Source organism: Centropristis striata, chromosome 16, assembly GCF_030273125.1.
Source record: "Centropristis striata isolate RG_2023a ecotype Rhode Island chromosome 16, C.striata_1.0, whole genome shotgun sequence".
NCBI classification, from domain to species: domain Eukaryota; kingdom Metazoa; phylum Chordata; class Actinopteri; order Perciformes; family Serranidae; genus Centropristis; species Centropristis striata.
In genome coordinates, this window is record NC_081532.1 from 10,953,537 (window position 1) to 10,973,791 (window position 20,255).

General features: G+C 40.2%; 3 protein-coding genes across 6 annotated transcripts in view; 1 reads left to right on the forward strand and 2 right to left on the reverse strand.

Moving 5' to 3' along the window:
* Window positions 1-552: 552 nt before the first annotated feature.
* LOC131988668 (E3 ubiquitin-protein ligase MSL2-like) lies at window positions 553-7,838 on the reverse strand. Of its 2 annotated transcripts, none has more exons than XM_059353850.1 (4): window positions 7,688-7,838; window positions 6,137-6,394; window positions 3,238-4,649; window positions 553-2,512 (listed from the first exon to the last, which is right to left on the reverse strand). In XM_059353850.1, exons 2-4 carry the CDS (start codon window positions 6,276-6,278, stop codon window positions 2,210-2,212), a joined length of 1,857 nt encoding a protein of 618 aa, XP_059209833.1. In that variant the 5' UTR covers window positions 6,279-6,394; window positions 7,688-7,838; the 3' UTR covers window positions 553-2,209. The 2 variants fall into 2 exon arrangements, with proteins under 2 accessions (XP_059209833.1, XP_059209834.1); XM_059353851.1 differs by lacking the exon at window positions 7,688-7,838 and adding an exon at window positions 7,209-7,240.
* A 631-nt stretch (window positions 7,839-8,469) lies between these two features.
* pccb (propionyl-CoA carboxylase subunit beta) lies at window positions 8,470-17,556 on the forward strand. Its single transcript, XM_059353194.1, has 15 exons — window positions 8,470-8,728; window positions 10,199-10,318; window positions 10,453-10,521; window positions 10,612-10,668; window positions 11,187-11,300; window positions 11,535-11,645; window positions 11,901-12,009; window positions 12,127-12,247; window positions 13,289-13,370; window positions 13,459-13,582; window positions 14,033-14,140; window positions 14,534-14,634; window positions 15,570-15,668; window positions 15,756-15,855; window positions 16,655-17,556. The coding sequence occupies exons 1-15, from the start codon at window positions 8,483-8,485 to the stop codon at window positions 16,774-16,776; spliced, it is 1,683 nt and encodes a 560-aa protein (XP_059209177.1). The 5' UTR covers window positions 8,470-8,482; the 3' UTR covers window positions 16,777-17,556.
* An 886-nt stretch (window positions 17,557-18,442) lies between these two features.
* The window catches only part of stag1a (STAG1 cohesin complex component a), a 56,204-nt gene continuing 54,391 nt past the window's right edge, over window positions 18,443-20,255 (reverse strand). For all 3 annotated transcript variants that reach the window (XM_059353301.1, XM_059353303.1, XM_059353300.1), the window contains exon 32: window positions 18,443-20,056. In XM_059353301.1, coding sequence (XP_059209284.1) covers window positions 20,033-20,056 — 24 coding nt within the window. In that variant the 3' untranslated portion in view covers window positions 18,443-20,032. The remainder of the gene's footprint in view (window positions 20,057-20,255) is intronic.

Sequence of the window (20,255 nt, forward strand, 5' to 3'; positions counted from 1 at the left end):
TTGAATGAATGTGTGGTGTGACACTGATCATGATGTCCTGCAGCCTTAAAGAGACGCACTGATCCAGTATGAATGGACTATTGGAGTATTAAGTGTTTTCTGACACATTTAAACTTTTATATCCAATGGATACTAATGCTGATTTTTAATCAGTATGAAATTGTTGTAAAAGGCTGTACTTTTCCCAGGTCTTACCTTTTTTTAAAAATATTAATTTGAAGATTTTGGTTGGAGGTGGAAGTAAAATAACCAAACTGTACTGGTCCACTACTTTTAGGATTTTGTTATTCTACTTTTCATTGAATGGGGAATAAGTGAATTTACAATAAACAGGGTTTCTGCACCTCTTCCAATGTGAAAATCAAGCGCCTTTCAAGCCTTTCCAGAACCATACAGCTATGATAAATCACATATTCATATACATTACAAGCAGTGTACACCCCGCCTATCACCCAATGTCAGCTGGGATTGGCTCCAGCCCCTCGACCCGAGTTCACATGCAAACTTGAGTCACATAACCCCTCCACACAAAAAGACCCCAAACTGAAAAAGTAAAAAACTATCATTTAATTCATGTTGTATTACATGTTTCCATATTATGGCAGTGAATGTTTCAGCAATAATAAGAGTCACTCCTCAAACAAGAGTTTTACATAAAAAAACAAATACCAAAAACTAATCAGGGTTCAAGTAATGCCCAAAAGAAATACATTTTGAAACATACGCACACGCAGGAAGATAGATCATATTTTCTGATCATACTGTAATCCACCTGCTACTTCCTGGTCAATGAGTTGAGAACCAAGGTGTTTGTTTGGTCAGCCTGAGTCCTCCCACTCTCTCCTTCAGTCTCTTTTTGGTCACCATGACTGGACTGACAAAACATGTTGTAGTTACAGCTGAGACAGTAAACACAAACACAGACGATACACGGCCTCTCGAGTTATAGGAGGGCTTCAAGGTGCTTTAACCAAAACGCACACAAAAAAAAGGACAGTGGTACCAAAATGCAAACACTTGGTATCAAAAATAGTTTCTGAGTTGGTCTCTAATCAGTCAGGACTCTAGAACTGGGGAAAAATGCACACAGAGGATATTTTGTCTTGTTAATGACAATCTATGGCTTCAGTTTATCTAAACACACTCACGTGTACAATCCCATAATTAGACCATAATGGTGTAATATTTTAGAAGACAGTCAGTTATAGCCTATATAAATGGCAACACTGTAAACAACTGTGTGTGTGCACGAGAGCTGGGAGGCTCCTTGTTGGTGCTCCTATTGCTATGGTAACCAAGAATGGTTTTCGTTGTAATTTGGCCAATCAATCACACTAAGTGCTTACAACCCACCATCCGCCTCCCCGCTGACATTACAGTAAATCTCAGCAGGCGCATACACACTCACTCACTCACACATACACACGTACAGAAACCGTGGAGCCAGCCAAGTGCTTGGACATTATCTTGCTGCCTGTACAATGCCTGCATCAGTCAAGTTCATTAAGACAAATTCATTATCAGCCGACAGTACTTGGATTGAGTGAGTTAATGAGATAGAAAAGGCATAGAGTCTTGTGTGGGACATAACTTCTCCATAGATTAGTCACAAGATTCATTCACAATGAAGGTGTGAACACATACAGGGTTAAGGATTAGTAAGGGCCGTCCTGATACCAATTATGCATTTCTTTGACATACATGGAGTAATACTCAAACATGGAAAATGCTGTGACAGGTGACTGAGATGTGATGATGCAGTTTTTTTTGTTATCATTATGCACCAAAAATCACACATGCGCACACTGAAATCTATAATGGTGCGCACACACGAACAAACACAAAACCTGGTATGGGTTCCTATTGCCTCTTACAGTATGTCTGTGTTCTATGAACAAAAAGCACCTCTGGAGTACAGAACAGCCTTGGAACCGAGTATAAGTGTTTAACTACAGACAGGCAACGATACACACCGGCACACAGGCACAATACAGGAGGCTTTGGCACACCCATGCTAGTCTTACTACTCAGCATTTTCCAACACAGAAGAAGAGCAGGATACAGAACAGGACAGACCCATAGCTGCCTTAGATTGCCTCCCCTCTGGAGAGGGGGGAGGTACAGGTTGTCTGACAGACACAATGATCAGCCGTCACATTCAATCAGCATCGAGCTGTCTGTTTGTTTGTTTTTTTGGAGTCCCAGCGTCTCATCCAATCAGCAGCTCCAGGCTGTCCTCATAGTTGGGCTCTTGCGGGGGGCTGGGGGACAGGAAGGCTGTGGTAACAGGGGTCCCCGTTGCTGTGGCGACATTGAGGAGGGTGTTAGCGCGGATGCTGGTGGTTGCCGGGTTGCGGAGTGCCGCGGCCGCAGTGATGCTGGTGAGGTTGATGCCGAGTGTGAGCCGAGTCTGCTCCAAGGCTTTCTCTGGCACGGCGAAGGCCTCTAGCTTCTTCTCCCCATTCGCCATGTAGGAGTTCTGGCAGCCTCGACAGATACAATCCAAGCATGCCTGGGAAAGTATAAAAATAGTCAGGGAACATTCGTCTATTTGCATCACACCGATGTCAAATTAAGATGTCAAAATTACCGATCCAAGCAACAAGTAACTTTGTAGTCATGACTATATAAGAACAGCATGGTAGTACATTAAATGCTAAGTAAGCAATTGAGACACACTGTATGTTCTTTGAAAATGTAGTTTAAACATTAAGTGTTCAGTACATATTCAAACCTTGATTTGTAAATACAGTGACATTATTAAGACTGTTTTTGGGATCACATAAATCACAGGTAGAAGTTTTTTGTTTATATATAAGGATTAAGCCCCTCTTTAAGATTTACAACTACCATTGCTTGCTAAAACAACCTGGTAAGTAGCCAATCAGCAATGCAAAAATCAAAACAAAAAAGTGCCAAGAAACATTTACCTAAAACGAAAGCTTTTAAAAAAAGGCCAGTCAAAAAATATATAATCTTACAGTTGTTTATTTGAATCAACATTATCTTGGCAATAACTACTCTTCCATGGGTCCATTTAAACAAAAAAATAGTAGTATAATTGTAATAGCATGTAATAATATTATAGTTTTATTAAAAATGTGACATAAAACACTAATCTACACACAACCCCATAATGATGCCTTTACACTTTTGAAGTGCCATTTAAATAGACACATTATGCTTTTGCAGGTAATAAAATCAATGTAAACATGACTTAAAAAATTTCAATCTCACCTTGCGGTTTGAGTAGCAGGGACATCGTTGCCCCCTGCAGGTCAGTACAGATGGGTTCTGGGTTGCCCTGCCACACTTGCAGCCCTTCTTCTCCACTGGCTTCTTATAAGGAGGCCTTACAGGTGCTGGGGGCACAAGGCAGCCTGACATCAACCGCTGGTCCTTGCTTCCGTCCTTGGTCTTTGAGCCTCCACCACTGCGGGCCTTTGCATGGGGCTTCTTAGGGCCCGGATCGACATGCTTCCTGGCACCTTTATTGTGGTTCTGCGTTGGGCGACTAGGCTTGGAGGCCGCCCCGTTGGAAAGAGACGAGTATGTGTGTGCTGGTACAGTTAAGGAGGGTGTAGGTGGCTGTATGTACAGTGTCTGAGAGGGGTTTGGAGTGTGTAAATGTGAGGAGGGGCCCTGTAGGATGGAGGCGATAGGGAGAGGTTTCACCTTTTCCCTGTCACTCTCTGAACGAGAACGTTTACGTTTAAGGCGGACTGGCGGGGGCTTGGAGGTTGGAGGAGGATCATAGGAGGATGTGTGTATGTGAGCACCATGACTTACCATTGTGTTAGTCCTGTCTGTTTGAATCTGTGTGTAATTGTGAGCAGCGTCCAGCTGTATGTACATTTGAGTGTGTGCTCTGTCCGTGCTTATGTGTGTGTGAGCATGCATTCTTTCTGCCTGCATATGAGGAGAATCTCGACCGGGCTGAAGGGGATCCAAAGTCTGTAACACCTCCTCCACACTGAGGAGCAACACCTCCCCCTCCTCCAGCTCCCTGCTGCTAGATTCCCCTTCCCTGAGTGAGCACACAGTGCCTGGAGTTGGGGCTAAAGATCCAGTAGTTAGACTCAGTTCCAGAGCACCACAGGCAGTACTGGACACAGCCAGGCCTGTGGGCGGCCGCTCCTCTACCAGATCGCATACTTCCAGCTCAGGAGAAGATGGATCCAGGTCCTCCAGCACTTCTCCATTGCATTCCTGTGGTCCATTGGAACAGGGGGGATCAGAGGAGGAGCTCTGCGGTACAGCTGAGAGCTCTGCAGGAGCAGGTGGTGCCTCTGTGGGGGTAAGGGATTCAGGGGCAGATGGATTCACATCTTCCTGTGCAAGGCTTGTGTCCTCTGTTTCTATATCCTCTTCATGTGACATTAGCACCTCCTCTAGCAAGGCCATAACCTCTGGAGACCCTCCCACGTGGCTGCTGATCAACTGCAGCAACGGCGAATGAGTTACATAGAGGCAGAGCTTCCTGTAGCATTGCACCAGCAAAGAGAGCTGTTTGTTTTCCTGGAAGCAGGAGTAGTCCTTACAGCGGCTGCATGAGGGCCTTATCTGCATCTTCTGGCCTTTACAGCCCAAGCAGACATAATGCTGACACTCTGCATGTGTTGGGGAAATGGGATCCTGGAGCAGTTTACCTGAGACAAAAACAATAGGGAACTGTTAATCCATGTGATTATTATTTTCTCAATTAACCATGTGAGCTCTAAAACAGGTGAATTTCTGCAAGAGCTTGTTTTGTCTGACCCAAAGTCCAAAGTAAATGCTGTATAATTTTCTTTCAAATGAATAATCAATTGACCATGCACTTGTTTTTTAAGTTATCTGTCCCAGTTTATTTTAATAAACAAAGGCAGCTCCAGTCTGTGTAATCATGATTTGCCCATTACTGATTTTCTTTGCTTTTATACATCACCCAACCTGTAGTTCTGGTTTGCATAAAAACAAACAATCAATCATGCCAAAAACACCATTACATAATCGACAGAGGTCAGAAATATTGTCACACATCATTCTGTCAATATTGCCCATCTCCAAATGCAAGCTGTGCCAGTGTTGATATTCCACTAGCTAAGCACAGTGAGTAAATAAAGCATGAATAGGAAACACATGGCTCTGCAGCAGCCACAACAGAGGAGTCATCTGTCTTGACAAGAGGACAGATGACTGGGGCTCAGCCTCGGTTGCTAAGGAGACCACGGTTGTGAGCACGACAAATCGTGTCAACTGCTGCGAGCACACGCACGCCCACGGACACTTCAGTCAATATGAATAGGAAGGTTATGAAAGACTAATTCATTCGAGTAAATTTAACTCATTTGCAACACAAAAATGTTGATGATCTTGCAGTGATGGGCAATATTAGATTGATTGATGTGTTATATTTATCGTCACCCTGTTAAAGTAATCGCCTAACTCATTTTTTCATGTTTTGCAGGAAACACAAAAAACTTCACCAAAAGTGAAACATATGACATTTATTGATCATTTCACTCAAAAATGATGTAACAAAGGATGGCTATTGGAATAGTAATAACGTTGTGTGTAAATTATGTAACTTAAGATAAATAAATGACTTAGGTAATTTTTTTAACATGCCTTTGTGACTTAAGCAAGATATGGTAACACTTTATTTTGAAGGTGTCTACATAAGAGTCACACAAGCCTGTCAGAAACATGACATGACAAGTATCATCAGCATTAATGTTACTTCAAAGTGTCATTAATGTTCATGACACATCCCATGTCATGTTTATGACACGCTCATGTCACTCTTATGTAGACACCTTAGTGTAAAGTGTTACCAATATTAGTGTCAATAATAAAACACTGATAAACTAAACCGATAACTAAACAATCTCCCTCTAGCTCTTCTATGCTGGGTTCTTATCTGATTCCTATGAATGTGGCAAATTGTCAAAGAAGTGATGATCTTAAAGGGGTAAAATCACATGATCTGATCAACTGAGGATGTAAGCGATTTTACCATAGGTGGCCGGCGTCATGAGGAGTTGATTTAGGCAAAAAACAACAACAATTTTGACAAAAAATGACTTAGGCGATTATTTTAACAGTGTGACGTTATGATAGTGAGATTATACACTGATATTTTCAGGATGCTTACCACAGACAAGGCATGCAAGGGACTGTCGGAAGAAGGGCAGTAGTGTGTACATCTCTGCGAAGGTGTGAGGCTGCCGCGGGTCACACTGCAGCACGGCCCGGCTGGCGGACACGTACATAGCGGTTGCATTCACAGGGTTCATAGCGGTGTAGTCCGCAGCCTCAGGGAAACACGGCCCGGGGAAAAAAATCCAGCCACTCGCTGCGACGGAGCTAAGATATCTGAGTCTCAGGGTGGATGGATGAACTATAAACTGGCCTGGTGGAGCAACAAATCAGTCACTCCAGCGTGTCAATGCAGGCACATGAATTAACGACAGACACAATAACAGACAACGAACATGCTGAAGCGGTTATCACTAAACGCGCACAACGTTAGCTCGGCAGGCGGCTAGCTAAGTTAGCATAACCGGTTCGTAGTAGCTAGTTACTATTCAACAACGACCTCTTTCAGATCACTATTTAAGTTTCTGTTTATAAGGACCAATTGGACCCTATGCTATAATTACTCACATTATCCCTAAAGCTGCATAACAGCTACCAGTGGATCAAGCCATCAAACGATCCATGATCAAAAGGTTAGCATCATGTAGCTAACGTTAGCTTACGACATCAGCCAAACGTTTTCCACGAGATATTCGACGTTAGCCATAGAGCTCACTTGCTCTCCAACGCTGCTCCTTCGTCGATGCCTAATTGAACGAAGAAGCTGCTCCCAAGACTACACATTTGTTTGGTTAGCAGTGAGCTAACACATCCCAGGCGCGCACTTGATGTAAACAAAGCTAACCAGTCTGCGTTAGCATAGCTAGCCAAATTAGCTAGCGAAAATTGAACCGTATCACTAACCGCCCCCCTAGGGCCGCCTTATGCCTCCCGCGTAGGAGAGAGGTGCAAGCTATAAATTGAAACCCTGCGACTCTGATAGGTTTTATTATAATACTTGGCGACCAGCGACCGAAACATAGCTAACTATCCGTTTTACAAATGCATCAATCACTCGATTTTCCACTTTTCCTCGCATCAACCGCTCTCGACAGGCATGATCATCGCGCGAGACTTCTCCTAGTTACCGTGGTTACCGTAGTGTTCGAAGGGTTCGCATTCTACTCCGCCTCATTCACTCTCCTCACTGTCACACAACAACATGAAGCAAGCGAGTCTGGTCCAGTGGTTCTGTTAAAATAATAAAGATATCTCATATCTACCCTGGCTGCCTGTTTGCTTCAGAATTTATTTTGAGGTCGTTTTTATCAAGCTCATAATGGTTTATGTCCTATTTATTTATTGCTTTTAGCCTATTAACCCTCTAGACCCCTCAGGTCTCAGTTTATCCAATATCTTTGGTTGAAAGAAACTATGTTGCAACAAACGGTGTGCCATTATTATCCAATTGCAAGTTATGGACTGTGTTGTTACTACTATTATAAAGAAAACCAAAATTAAGAAAAGGGCTTACAGTCTTTTTTCGTGGTGAAAAAAATTCCTATGCTTTGCACCAACGTTTTTGTTTTTAATTAAATTGTCTCTGTCAGTTACATCAATGTATTACCTTATAATAAGAAAAGTAATAGTTTGTTCAGGATTCATGTATTATGATAATATATAGCCAAACTGCATAGGCTACGTTTACCAATAGACATTACATTAGCAGAAAAAGTCACTGTATCTATCCACAGCTTTCAATCGCATTTCACTTTCCTGGTACAAATATTTTTTTCCAAGCTCATATGATGACTTGAAATTAAATTTTCCACTAAATTGGCAGTGGACCCCAGTGGTCCTGGATAAAATAAATTGTTTCTAAGTAAAGAAAATAAATAAATGAATGCAGTTATTCCATTAATCAACTGGCTTCGGGGAATAAGAACTTTTTAAAAATAATTAACACGTCTTACATATTGTTCAACAGGGAAACATACACATAGGCCTATCCCATTAGTGAATGCTGTATTGGTGGGAACTTTGCCCCGTGTTACGCTTGACAGGCAACCGTTATAGCCAGTTCCCTACCGAGCGCTACCGATCAAATTTTTATATCCCTGTAATCTTTTATAAAGAATGAGGGCAATGTTTGGGCTTACGGATTTACACCCAGCTACAGAATCCGAAAACTGACGGGGGAGTTCTACCTGACGTGCTAAAATCAGGGCAACAAGCCCATCACTTAACTTTCAGGGACATGATGAACTACAGGAAACCCCGTCCTCTCCAGGCCCCGCCCATCCGCTCTCAGCGCAACATTCCTTCTTTCTTATTGGCTGACACAGCTCGCCCCCCAGTCACTATTGGCTCAAATCTCTGTCCTTCAAATCCTGCCCGCTGTCATCCGAGAACACACAAGGCAATGATGGCGGCGTTCAGTGTGGCTAGAAGAAGCTGCAGGCTGATAAACGGGTTGAGGACTTCATTCAGGAGTTTGACGCCTGTGAAACATGGCGCAGTCGCTGCCGCAGTGTCTCAGACGAACTTGCAACGGGACAGCCGCTGGTACTCAGTCAGCCACCTGTCCGTTCAGGAGAGGATTGACATGAAACGTGAGGCGGCGCTAGTCGGGGGAGGTCAGAAGAGAATAGATGCACAACACAAAAGGGTAAAGTCAGAGTTTTGTTTTTATTAGTGTTAGCCTACATTCAATGTGTGCAGCTGTTACATGATTTAACGCTTCAAATGCACTGACAGCTGGAGTGGTAGAGGTGAAATGCCTGGCCAAAAGCTCAAAGTCAATAGTTGGTGCTGGTGTATTTACTTTTTCCCCTCGCACATATTTAAATGACCTTTAAAAAAACAACTTTACTACTACTTGCTAGGGTTAACTGCTCATACTCATACTCTCCTACTTTGCAATGTCTAGTAAACATCCTTGAACAAAGCAGTAATCTTTTGCCAACTTTAGATAAAAATGTCTGCAGTAGTTTGCAGTTTAATGCTGATAACACATGCTAAACATATTCCCACAGTTGTTTATTTCATTGTCAAGAGTAATGGACGAAAATGGACAACTTGAGTTAAGATTTTACATATATTTTGACATATTTAACATTATACAGTCATGGAAAAAATGTCAGACCACCCTTGTTTTCTCCTTGCTTTCTTGTCCATTTAATGCCTGGTACAACCTAAGCTACATTTGTTTGGACAAATATAACGATAACAACAAACATGGCTCATTAGAGTTTAACTTAAGAGCTGATATCTATTTACTATGGTTTTCTTGATAAAAACCAAAATCATCTATTTTCCATGGTTTTCTTGAAAATAACCAAAATCATTATCAAGAAAAACATGGAAAATAGATATCAGCTCTTAAATTAAACTCTTATGAGCCATGTTTGTTTTTATCATTATATTTGTCCAAACAAATGTACCTTTAATTGTACCAGGCATTAAAATGAAAAAGAAATGGAAGAAGACAATGGTCTAATAAGTCTTTCCATGACTGTATTCTAACCTCTTGTATTACCTCTATAATCAACGCTTTCTATTTTTACAATGTAATGAAAAAATTACAAAATATATTAAAAAAAAAAAAGTTTTATAAATAACTTTAATTGCACATAATGACTTTAATAAATCTTTAAATGTGCAGTAGCTCTAGCAACAAGCTAAATAACCCATCTTTTTTAATTTTTACTTGAGACCTTATTTGTACAGTCTGTACTTGAGACATCAGCAGTTACAATAGGGAATACTCAGGGGATACTCAGTATATTTAACTTTAACTTACATATGCAATGCATTTTGTAACTGATTTATATGTCCAAAGTCAGTTTTAGGCTAACTACATTCCTGAAAGTGAAGTTAAGCATTTTGACACTATGTAACTTGTGTTGTAGTAGAATGTGGATAATTCAGACAGCTGTGTAGTATTAAGTGCCTTAGCTCGCAGTACACTAATACATCATTCTGTTGTTTTGCTTCAAGGATGTTATTGTTCTTTGCGCAGTAAAATTTAAAACATTACACTGGCCACAAATTTGAATATTGTCATGGAATATATCATTGTAATTTTTCAACCTTAGTGGAGTGTTCTTTCAGGTAAATGTTATGTTACGTGTTGCAGGGTAAGCTGACAGCCAGGGAGCGAGTGGAGCTTCTGCTGGACCCAGATTCCTTTGTGGAGTCGGACATGTTCGTGGAGCACCGCTGCTCTGACTTTGGCATGGAGCAGGATAGAAACAAGGTAACCGGTCACACACAGGCCACAACTCAGCAGCATGTTCCTTTATTTACTGGAAACGAGATACTGTCTCTTAATTTTGGAGTTTTAAATATTTATCTGCATTATATCTTTTCCGCTCTCTCTCTCTGTTATAGTTCCCAGGTGACAGCGTCGTCACAGGCCGAGGCAGGATCAATGGCAGGCTGGTTTATGTATTCAGTCAGGTAAAATGAGTTATTAGACTGTAAGAACACAGCAGCATGGTTTAACCGGTATAACATTAACTCTATCTGAACTTTTGTATCCCCCCTCAGGACTTCACAGTGTTTGGTGGCAGTCTGTCTGGAGCTCATGCACAGAAGATTTGTAAGGTAAATTCAGATACTGAGGTGTGCATTATTCCATAATGTGTTAACATACAGTCATGGAAAAAATTATTAGACCACCCTTGTTTTCTTCACTTTTTTTGTTCATTTTTAATGCCTGGTACAATTTAAAGGTGCATTTGTTTGGATAAATATAATGATAACAACAAAATAGCTCATAAGAGTTTAAGAGCTGATATCTAGACATTTTTCTCGATAATGATTTTGGTTATTATCAAGAAAACCATGGAAAATGGCTAGATATCAGCTCTTAAATTAACAAATGTACCTTTAGTTGCCCCAGGCATTAAAATGAACAAGAAATTAAAAAAAAAAAAAAGTGGTCTAATCATTTTTCCATGACTGTATGTGTATATGTGTGCACTCATTAAAAAAATAAAATTATCTGCTAACACTCCTACTCAACAATGAGTCGGTGCTTGTCAATGTTTCTTCTTCTTAGCTGTCAACCAGCTCAAATATTCCTTTGGATGTACGTTAATGTTTAAATGTTCTGTGCTCAGATTATGGACCAGGCCATGACAGTTGGAGCACCGGTCATCGGGTTGAACGACTCTGGAGGAGCTCGGATCCAGGAAGGAGTGGAGTCTCTGGCTGGTTATGCAGATATATTCCTGGTATGATTATTTTGTCTATTTGTATTATGTTGTTTTGAAAATAACACAATGTGAGAATTTGCTGACCCTTTGTGACATTCAATAGAAAACCGTACAGAAACAGCATATTTTATGTTACTGATGAGCCTTATTCCTAATGTTAACATTTTTAAATTCACATGGCTGGAGGTAAAGGGTTTTTGAACAGTATAAAGGAATAAAGTAAAGTACAAACCAGACACTCTCCTTTCCCAGAGGAATGTGATGGCTTCAGGAGTCGTACCTCAGATCTCCCTCATCATGGGTCCCTGTGCAGGAGGAGCTGTCTACTCCCCCGCCCTGACAGATTTCACCTTCATGGTTAAGGTAGGAAGCAGCATGAATTTGTGTAAAAACACTAGCAAAATGCTTGTATAATTATACAAGCATTAATAAGAAAATAAAGAACACTTTGTTTGATTTTCGCCACAGTAGACATCCAAAATGTGTTTCAAGGTTTCAGCATTCTGCTAATTTCAGCTAATTTCTTACATAAAAGTTGCATTTTGAGGTGATAACAATTAGATATGAAGTCATGTTTCCCAGCTTGCATTGACACATTTGCCTGATGTGTGTGTATAGGACACATCTTACCTGTTCATCACAGGACCTGATGTTGTGAAGTCTGTCACCAATGAAGATGTGACCCAAGAGGAGCTCGGTGGAGCCAAAACACACACCACCGTGTCTGGTTAGTTGTATATTTCTAAAACGGTCGATTGGATAAGAGCTCATCCAGGATTAGTGGTCAAATCAACATATAAACTGTGCAATAACTCATCAGAGATGGTTTTGTTTGTGTTTTTAGGAGTAGCTCACCATGCTTTTGAGAATGACATTGAAGCCTTGCTCAACATGCGAGAGTTCTTCAACTTCCTGCCGCTAAGCAACCAGGATCCCTCCCCCATCAGGGAGTGCCACGACAGCAGGTAACCAATCACAATCACCTCCACTTTACACAACAACCAATCTCCTATTATTAAGGGGAGCATATCTGTTTTTATTCAACTTCTGTCTGATTCTAGGTTATTATAGTTAACGAAAAGTAACAAAATAACAAACTAGAAAAAACATTTATGTTAACTGAAATAAAAATAAAAACGAGAGTTTAAAAAAAAAAGATAACTAACTAAAACAAACTAAAATTATAGTGAAAATGTCCTTCGTTTTCGTCTTTGTCAATTTCATACATAATCCAGTGTTTCTATTTCTCCACCGCTGAGTGTGTGTATTCCTGCTTTGTGGGCTTCTGGGAGAAGTGCAAGTGAAATTACTGTAATGACACCATATTGGCTGCAAAGAGCAACTTCTCAGCTTTCAGAAAACATTGTAATTTTCCCAATAGCACAAACCGTTTAGTTATTACGGTAAAAGTGACACCGGCGCAACACTCTGTAACCTTTAGATGCTGTGTTTTCACTGTGTGCAAGTGAAAAGTCTTCAATTCAACCATGAAATTATGAATCACTTTTTTTTTGTGGCGGCGCTGAAAATCCAGCAGTGGCAGCACATGGCTGCAGAATACATGTAGGGAAACACTGCATAATCCTTTGTGGTTGATATAAAATGTATTAATTTACCTTCAACTAAACAGCTGCTGGTTAGTGAACATGCAGGAACACATGGTAAATATGTTTACTGAGACTGGGATGTCTACGCTCCAAATTTCAAAAACACCCGGAACTGTAAGAGTTAATAACCTTATTGGGGCTAAGATGGATAAACCAAAGGAAATAAAGGCAAAATTTATTATGACCTCTTTGAATCTCGCACCCAACACATAGCACATTACAAAAAAACTAAACACTAACACTAAAACTAATAAAAACTAGACAAAAACTAGCAAACTCACTCTAAAAACAAATTAAAACTAACTGAATTTGAAAACAAAAATTCACAATGAAAATAAAACTAAAACTAATGAAATTCAAAACGATTATAACCTTGGTCTGATATCTCCCATTTTTCAGTGATCGTCTGGTACCTTCATTGGACACCATTGTCCCATTTGAGACAACCAAAGCCTACGACATGTTGGACATCATTCGAGCAGTAAGTGTGCACACTCTAACATGTGCAACCACCTCTCATTTAATTTCTTCAAGTAGTAAAAGTCTCCTTCTATTTCTGCATTGTTCAGATAGTGGATGAGAGCGACTTCTTTGAGATCATGCCTAACTACGCCAAAAACATTGTGGTTGGATTTGCTCGCATGAATGGACGCACTGTGGGCATTGTGGGTAACCAGCCCAAAGTGGCTTCTGGTGAGTAAAATATTAGAATGGCTGAAAGTAAGAGGGGCAATTAGAAGGGATAAACTATCAATGTAATGTAAATAAAGTCAATTTTATATGTATTTTTCCTTTTTTTTAAATCATGCAGTCATGGAAAAAAATATTAGACTGCCCATAGTTTTCTTCAATTTCTTGTTTATTTTAATGCCTGGTACGAGTAAAGGTACATTTGTTTGCACAAATATAATGATAACAACAAAAATAGCTCATGAGAGTTTAATTTAAGCCATTGTTCCATGGTTTTCTTGATAATGATTTTGGTTATTATCAAGACAATGGTCTAATAATTTTTTCCATGACTGTATATGCAAACAAAACAAATCCTCCCAAAAAAAGCTTGTCTGGCATGTTTGGAACAAAGGCAATGCTTGTTGGTTATTATTCTAATCTGCTGTGGTTTATTTCTGTCTTGTTCATCAGGTTGTTTGGACATCAACTCTTCAGTGAAGGGAGCTCGCTTTGTACGCTTCTGTGATGCTTTCAACATCCCCATCATCACCTTTGTGGATGTGCCGGGCTTCCTGCCAGGTATATATCAACAGTGCACAGACACTAAATGCTTTGCTATAAGCCATAGTCTAGTTTACATCTTAATCAGGTTAGAATATTCACCCTTGAGCCTCTTGTGAGTCTCTCTGCTGCCATGAATAAAACAATAAGCGGGAATGTTTGTTTTCTACTGTATTGAGTCTTTGCTCATAAATCTGGCAGCTAAAAAGGCAGGAAAAGATTTACCTGCCAGCTCAGGAAAAAAAGAAAGGAGAAGCTTGTAGATTCAGTGATACAGTAGTAAATACTCACCTCATGGCTATGCGAGACAGCAAGGGATATAGTAACTAGTCAATATCGGCTATATTATGTACTAAACACGAAAGCAAAAAACTGGTTCACACTCATAACCACTCTGACCATCACCAACAGGTACCGCTCAGGAGTATGGAGGCATCATCAGACACGGAGCCAAACTGCTGTATGCTTTTGCAGAGGCCACAGTCCCCAAAATAACCATCATCACCAGAAAGGTGTGTGTGAACAAAATGAATGGAGATAAATGTGGACATGCTGGAAATTTTTCCCCAAACAGTAATAACCACCTGTAGCTGCTCTTCACCGGAGCAGTGCAGCTAATTGAAACTAACCTGTTGACCAAAAAGGGACAAAATTGTTTCAGTAAATTTAGATCAACTTCAAAACTTAGCTTCAATTATTCAAACATCAGGTTTTAATTAAGTGACTGGTCCCAGTGACTATACCTTGACACATGCTGCAGGGGATTCACAGTAAAAGCCATTATAAGTCTCTACAATGTAAGACTCTGGAGTCAAATCAATCAAATCAAAATGACTTTATTTATCCCCGAGGGGAAATTCAGACAGCCTGATGGCTGTAGGAGCGAAGGATCTTTTGTATCTCTCCATCCTGCACGGAGAGAGAAGAGCCATCTAGTCTGCATTAAAAGAAGCTTGTAATCACTCTCTAAGCTTTAATAAGCTTTTATCTCGTATTGGTATTTTTGTCAAATAAATAAACAAAAGCTCACAAAATGCCAAAAAAGGAAAATATTCCTACACATTTTTTTCCCTTATTACACATAAAATACAACCGTACACCTTCTGAATTCAAGTTTCTCTTGCACTGAACTGAAAAACTCAGCAGAAACACAATGAAACTCACCAAAACCATCTTGATTGTCTTTACACCAGGTATGTCCGAACTATGTTCGAACTATGTCCGAAGAGCACACCTGATTCAAACGAACAGATCAGTTGATGAAATGACTCGTGCATGACTTCTGCTTGTTTGGAAGGAAAACCTGCAGCCACATGGCCTTTTATGGAATAGTTTGGACATGCCTGCTTTACACTGTTCAACAATAACCAACTTTAAATGAAATGTGTGTAAGTTAGAATACATTTTGTAGACATGAGACTCATCACTCTGTGTTTGCATATCTCAGGCTTACGGAGGCGCCTATGACGTGATGAGCTCCAAACACTTGAGAGGAGACGTGAACTACGCCTGGCCCACAGCAGAGGTTGCTGTCATGGGTGCCAAGGTACAAACAGAATAATCCTGATTGTCCCTCTTTCTCTCTTTTCCTGTGTTTGATTTGACAATATGCATCATCTGTTTGCTTTCTTAGGGTGCTGTTCAGATTATTTTCAGAGGAAAGGACAACCAGGCAGAGGCAGAGGCTGAATACGTGGAGAAGTTCGCCAACCCCTTCCCAGCTGCTGTCAGAGGTAAAAATTTTAATTCTACCACAAACTCGAGAATATGGCGGGAATTTGGGCGGAAAAATTTGACCCGTTTCTTCATCACTCCCAAATTAAGAAGTAAACAAACAGGCTCCCAGCATGCTTGCTGGCGTCCATGTGGAGAAAGGGAAGCGAATCATACACACATTTTCTAGGGATGTCAGAAACTTAACCCATTTTGGGGAAATGTACACAACATAATTAAAGACATCCTGGGTTATGCAATACCTAAGGAATGTAATGTTATGTACCGTGGGAACTTGAATCATTATGTCCTGGTGAAGGACAGATATTTAATAAAAATACTACTGGTCACATGTAAAAAAACAAACAATAACAAGAAGATGGTATAAGGTCGAGCCACCAGCTGTGAATGAATGGTTAGAAATCATTAGAGAAGTCCATAACATGGAGAGAATGACATATAGAGTTAGAATGAAGGAAAATGTATTTTTGACTAAATGGGTGAAGTGGATGCGATGGGACACAGTTGGGAATACCTGAAATGTATCTTATTCATATTATTTTCTCTTGGATCTGTATACAGTGTAATTTAATAATGGATGCATGTAGCCACGGCTGTTGCACTTTCTTTTTGTTGTTATTCTCTTTTCAGTTGTAGTTGTAATACATGGATCTATATGTATACTTGTTGATGTTTACATGTGGAGTTGAAAAATTTAAGTTTAAAAAATAAAAAAATAATTTTAATTCTCTCATCCTCATGCATGTGCTTAAACTCTATACAAAAATATGCATTATGTTTCTTTTTTTTGTTTTTTAGGTTTCGTGGATGATATAATCGAGCCGTCGTCCACACGCAAGAAGATCTGCAGTGATCTGGAGGTGCTGGCCAGCAAGAAGCAGGTCAACCCGTGGAAGAAACACGCCAACATTCCTCTGTGAAGCACACCCAAACTGTTCCACATTAGCACTATCTAAAGGCACTCGCTGTGGGATTTTCTTGACATTGACTTTACATTCAAATGAACTGCAGTGGTTCCCCTTGACAACGACTCGAGCAGCCTGCCAAGCAGATGTTTGTTGTCATTTACCACTCCACTGACAAAAAGATACACTCCCTGATTTTGTAAGAGCGTAAAAACGTCCCAATTGTTCCCTTCCAGCTCACTGATTATGTGTTAAACTATAAACTTTCTTAAACATCAACCTTTGGGGAAAATATTGGCGCTCTGTAAACATAATCAGTGTGTGTATCTTTCCTCTTTTACTACTGATATGCAAGAATAGGAAGCATTTCACAGCACCTGACCGGAGTAATAGTGGTCACACACATTAGGGGTAATTGCCATGTCGGTAGTGGCCATATTGGTCACCATTGTTGGTCTAATTTGACATTTTGAGAGCAAGGTTGTATCTGAAAGGGTCAATTACAGTTTACTGCAACTGAAGGAACACAGGCAATAAACCGTCTAACATGACAGTATTCATGGAAATGCGAACATGCTGCAGTTTTTTGCCATGTGCCGAGTTTGCAAACTTGTAAATGTACTGTATTTAGATGTTTAGGTTGTGCTGTGTACAGTAGTTTGCGCTTTCAGTCGCACTCCTTGTGTTTGTCTTTCGTTTAGGTCAACAAAAATTCATCCTCAAAACCTGGAACTGTGCCTTTCCTCTGTGGCAGGCTCTGCTCTGCCATTTGTAAAATAAATCATGGACTCATTACCCTGTCTGTTTTTCTTCATTTTTACTAAGGCAGTAGTTCTAGTTCTATCAAAAAGTAAAGAGTAAATACAGTCCTGGAAAAAATTATTAGACTACCCTTTTCTTCAATTTCTTGTTCATTTATGTGGACAAATATAACAAAAATAGCTCATGAGAGTTTAATTGAAGAGCTGATATCTTGACACTGTCCTTGGTTTTCTTGATAATGATTTTGGTTTTTATCAAGAAAACCATGGAAAATGTCAAGGTCATAAACTAAACTCTTGAGCTATTTTTGTTATCATTATTTGTCCAAACAAAATGTACCTTTAGTTGTACAAGGCATTAAAATGTAAACAAACAAGGGTGGTTTAATATTTTTTTCCATGACTGTTATTCCCATAGTTCTGGTTTTATGGGTAGAACCAGGTTTAAAGTGGGTGGCTGCTCTGTTCGGTGTATGAATTGAAGGTTTAACCCAAATTTGGTGGTGAAACTAATGAGGTGCAGAATTGAAAAATAAAGGTTTTTGTTTAAGATTTAAAGATATAGTCAACTTTATTTACGTTTATCTACAGAAATTATTGTAAGACAAGCTTTATTTAATTAGTCATTTGTTTTTATTTGTGTCACGAATTAAATTCTAGATTGCAATGAGCTTTCAATTTATGAAATAGAAAGCAAGATTGGTAAATTGGTACAGCTGCAGAACAAATGCAAGAGGTCAAGCGTGACTTGAGATTGTTTTGTCAACAGTAAGAACTGTTTCCAAAGTCATAAAAAGTGTCAAACACTTCAGTAAATGTCCGATATGAAATATTGGCTGAAGCTAAAAGTTGAAATTGACACCAGCTGTTTCGAAACTGAGATTGTGAAACAAAGGCACACACAAACACTGGTCCATAAATCGATTACAGATTTTATTTTATTAAAAAGAATTTAGGTTCACAGAAAAAAAACAGGCTTTTTAGAGCATTTTAGGGCAACTGATGTCAACTGCACTGCAGAAAAGATCCAATTGTCTCTGATATTTACAGGAGGACTGCCAAGCCAGCCGAGGGAAAGGTCAATGATTGATTAACCGACGGTGGGTGAACGACGATATGGCTGGAAACATTCAAAAACACATTCAAACAAATCTGTCAGACATAAAAATCCGTCACTGCACTGGATCTGAACGATGAGAACAACAAATCTTGGATCAGTTAACACTGAAAGTGGGTGTGAAAACTTGACTTGATGTGACCTGTAAAATGAACAAACCGAACAGAGAATCTGCTGTAATACTGAACCGTGAAACGATTACAATCAGACCATACAGCGCTTAAAAACTGGTTTCCCACAGCAACAATCTGAGCTCGGTAACCGTTAGATATGAGTTACAGGTGTATGGGAAAGGGGCTGGAATATACTGTAAGTATGTAGGCCACAATTTGGCAACAAACAAGATACATATTCAAGAAAAAGCTGTACAAACATCAGACAAAAACAAAAACACACTTGATTTAAAACTTTAGTACTAAAGCTACAGAATTCAAAATATGTTTATCGTCTTTTTTTTAAAACTTTTTAACTTCAAAAAGCCGTTATTCAAGGGTGTGTGTGTATGTGTGTCTGTGTGTGTGCAGAACGTTTTTCGGGGATCTGAGAGGGTGGAGGTTTCCGTCCGAGGGTCGCTCTGACTCCGAACGCTCATTTTTGCTTTGACATCACACACAAGACAGTTACATCACTTCCGCCCGCTCTGTCTACAGCTGTTGACTTTTAGTGCGCATGTGCGGCTACTCAACCATCATCACCACCACTGTTACACACACACACACATCACACACCAGCACCACCACATACAAGGACTCGGATGGCGAACAGGGAGAGAGAGGGGAAGGGTCGGTGGGTGGTAATAAGAGCAAAGATATAGAACACTTAGTATTGAGATCCTCTCTATGTTGGATTAAGCCAGACGGATCAAAGTGCGACACCAAAACAAGGGGGGGCTGTACAGAGTGTTACGCTGCTCTGTGCTGCTGATCGGGAGCCGGACCAAACAACTGTACATCTGTGTAACAGGGAACCGTAAAAACTGCAAGTACTCGTCGGCCGGCAGCGCAATGTACTCGGCCGTCAGAGCTACCGCTAACAAGAGCTAAACCAACAGGCTGGACAGGAGGAGGAGGAAGATTTGAAGCAAGACAAAGCTCTTGAATAATCCGGGCTAGATTCTGGAGGATATTCTGGATCCTCCGGCCCTCCTGAAAGAAAAGAGCCGATCCCCGCGTCACACTTCCAGGTTGGATCCAGCCGGTGCGGGATCCATTGGTGGACCCACTTGACAAACCATCCATCATGTCTTATAGAAAGAGAAAAGTACTTTGACAATGTTTTTTTTCTTCTTCTTAAGAGTTTGATTGGCAGGTTATCTGCGTTAGACGTCCCAAACCCCCCCTTCTGTTTACTCCTGATGTGGATCCTGATCTCAGGATCTTTGCCTCTTCCCAGATCAGAACATGGGCATGCTGAAACCCTGAAAGGACGGAGAGGAGAGTGACAGTCAGACCATCACACGGCTTCAAATTCAAGCACTTTCAAGTTACCTTAAGCAAAACTTTCCACTCTCTAAAGCCTTGAAATGCAAGAAATAGAAATGTTATTGCAAAAAAGAAAGTTTACCGAATTCCTTGATTTGTCAATTGTAATTTTGTTTATTTTAAGTCGTTCAAACT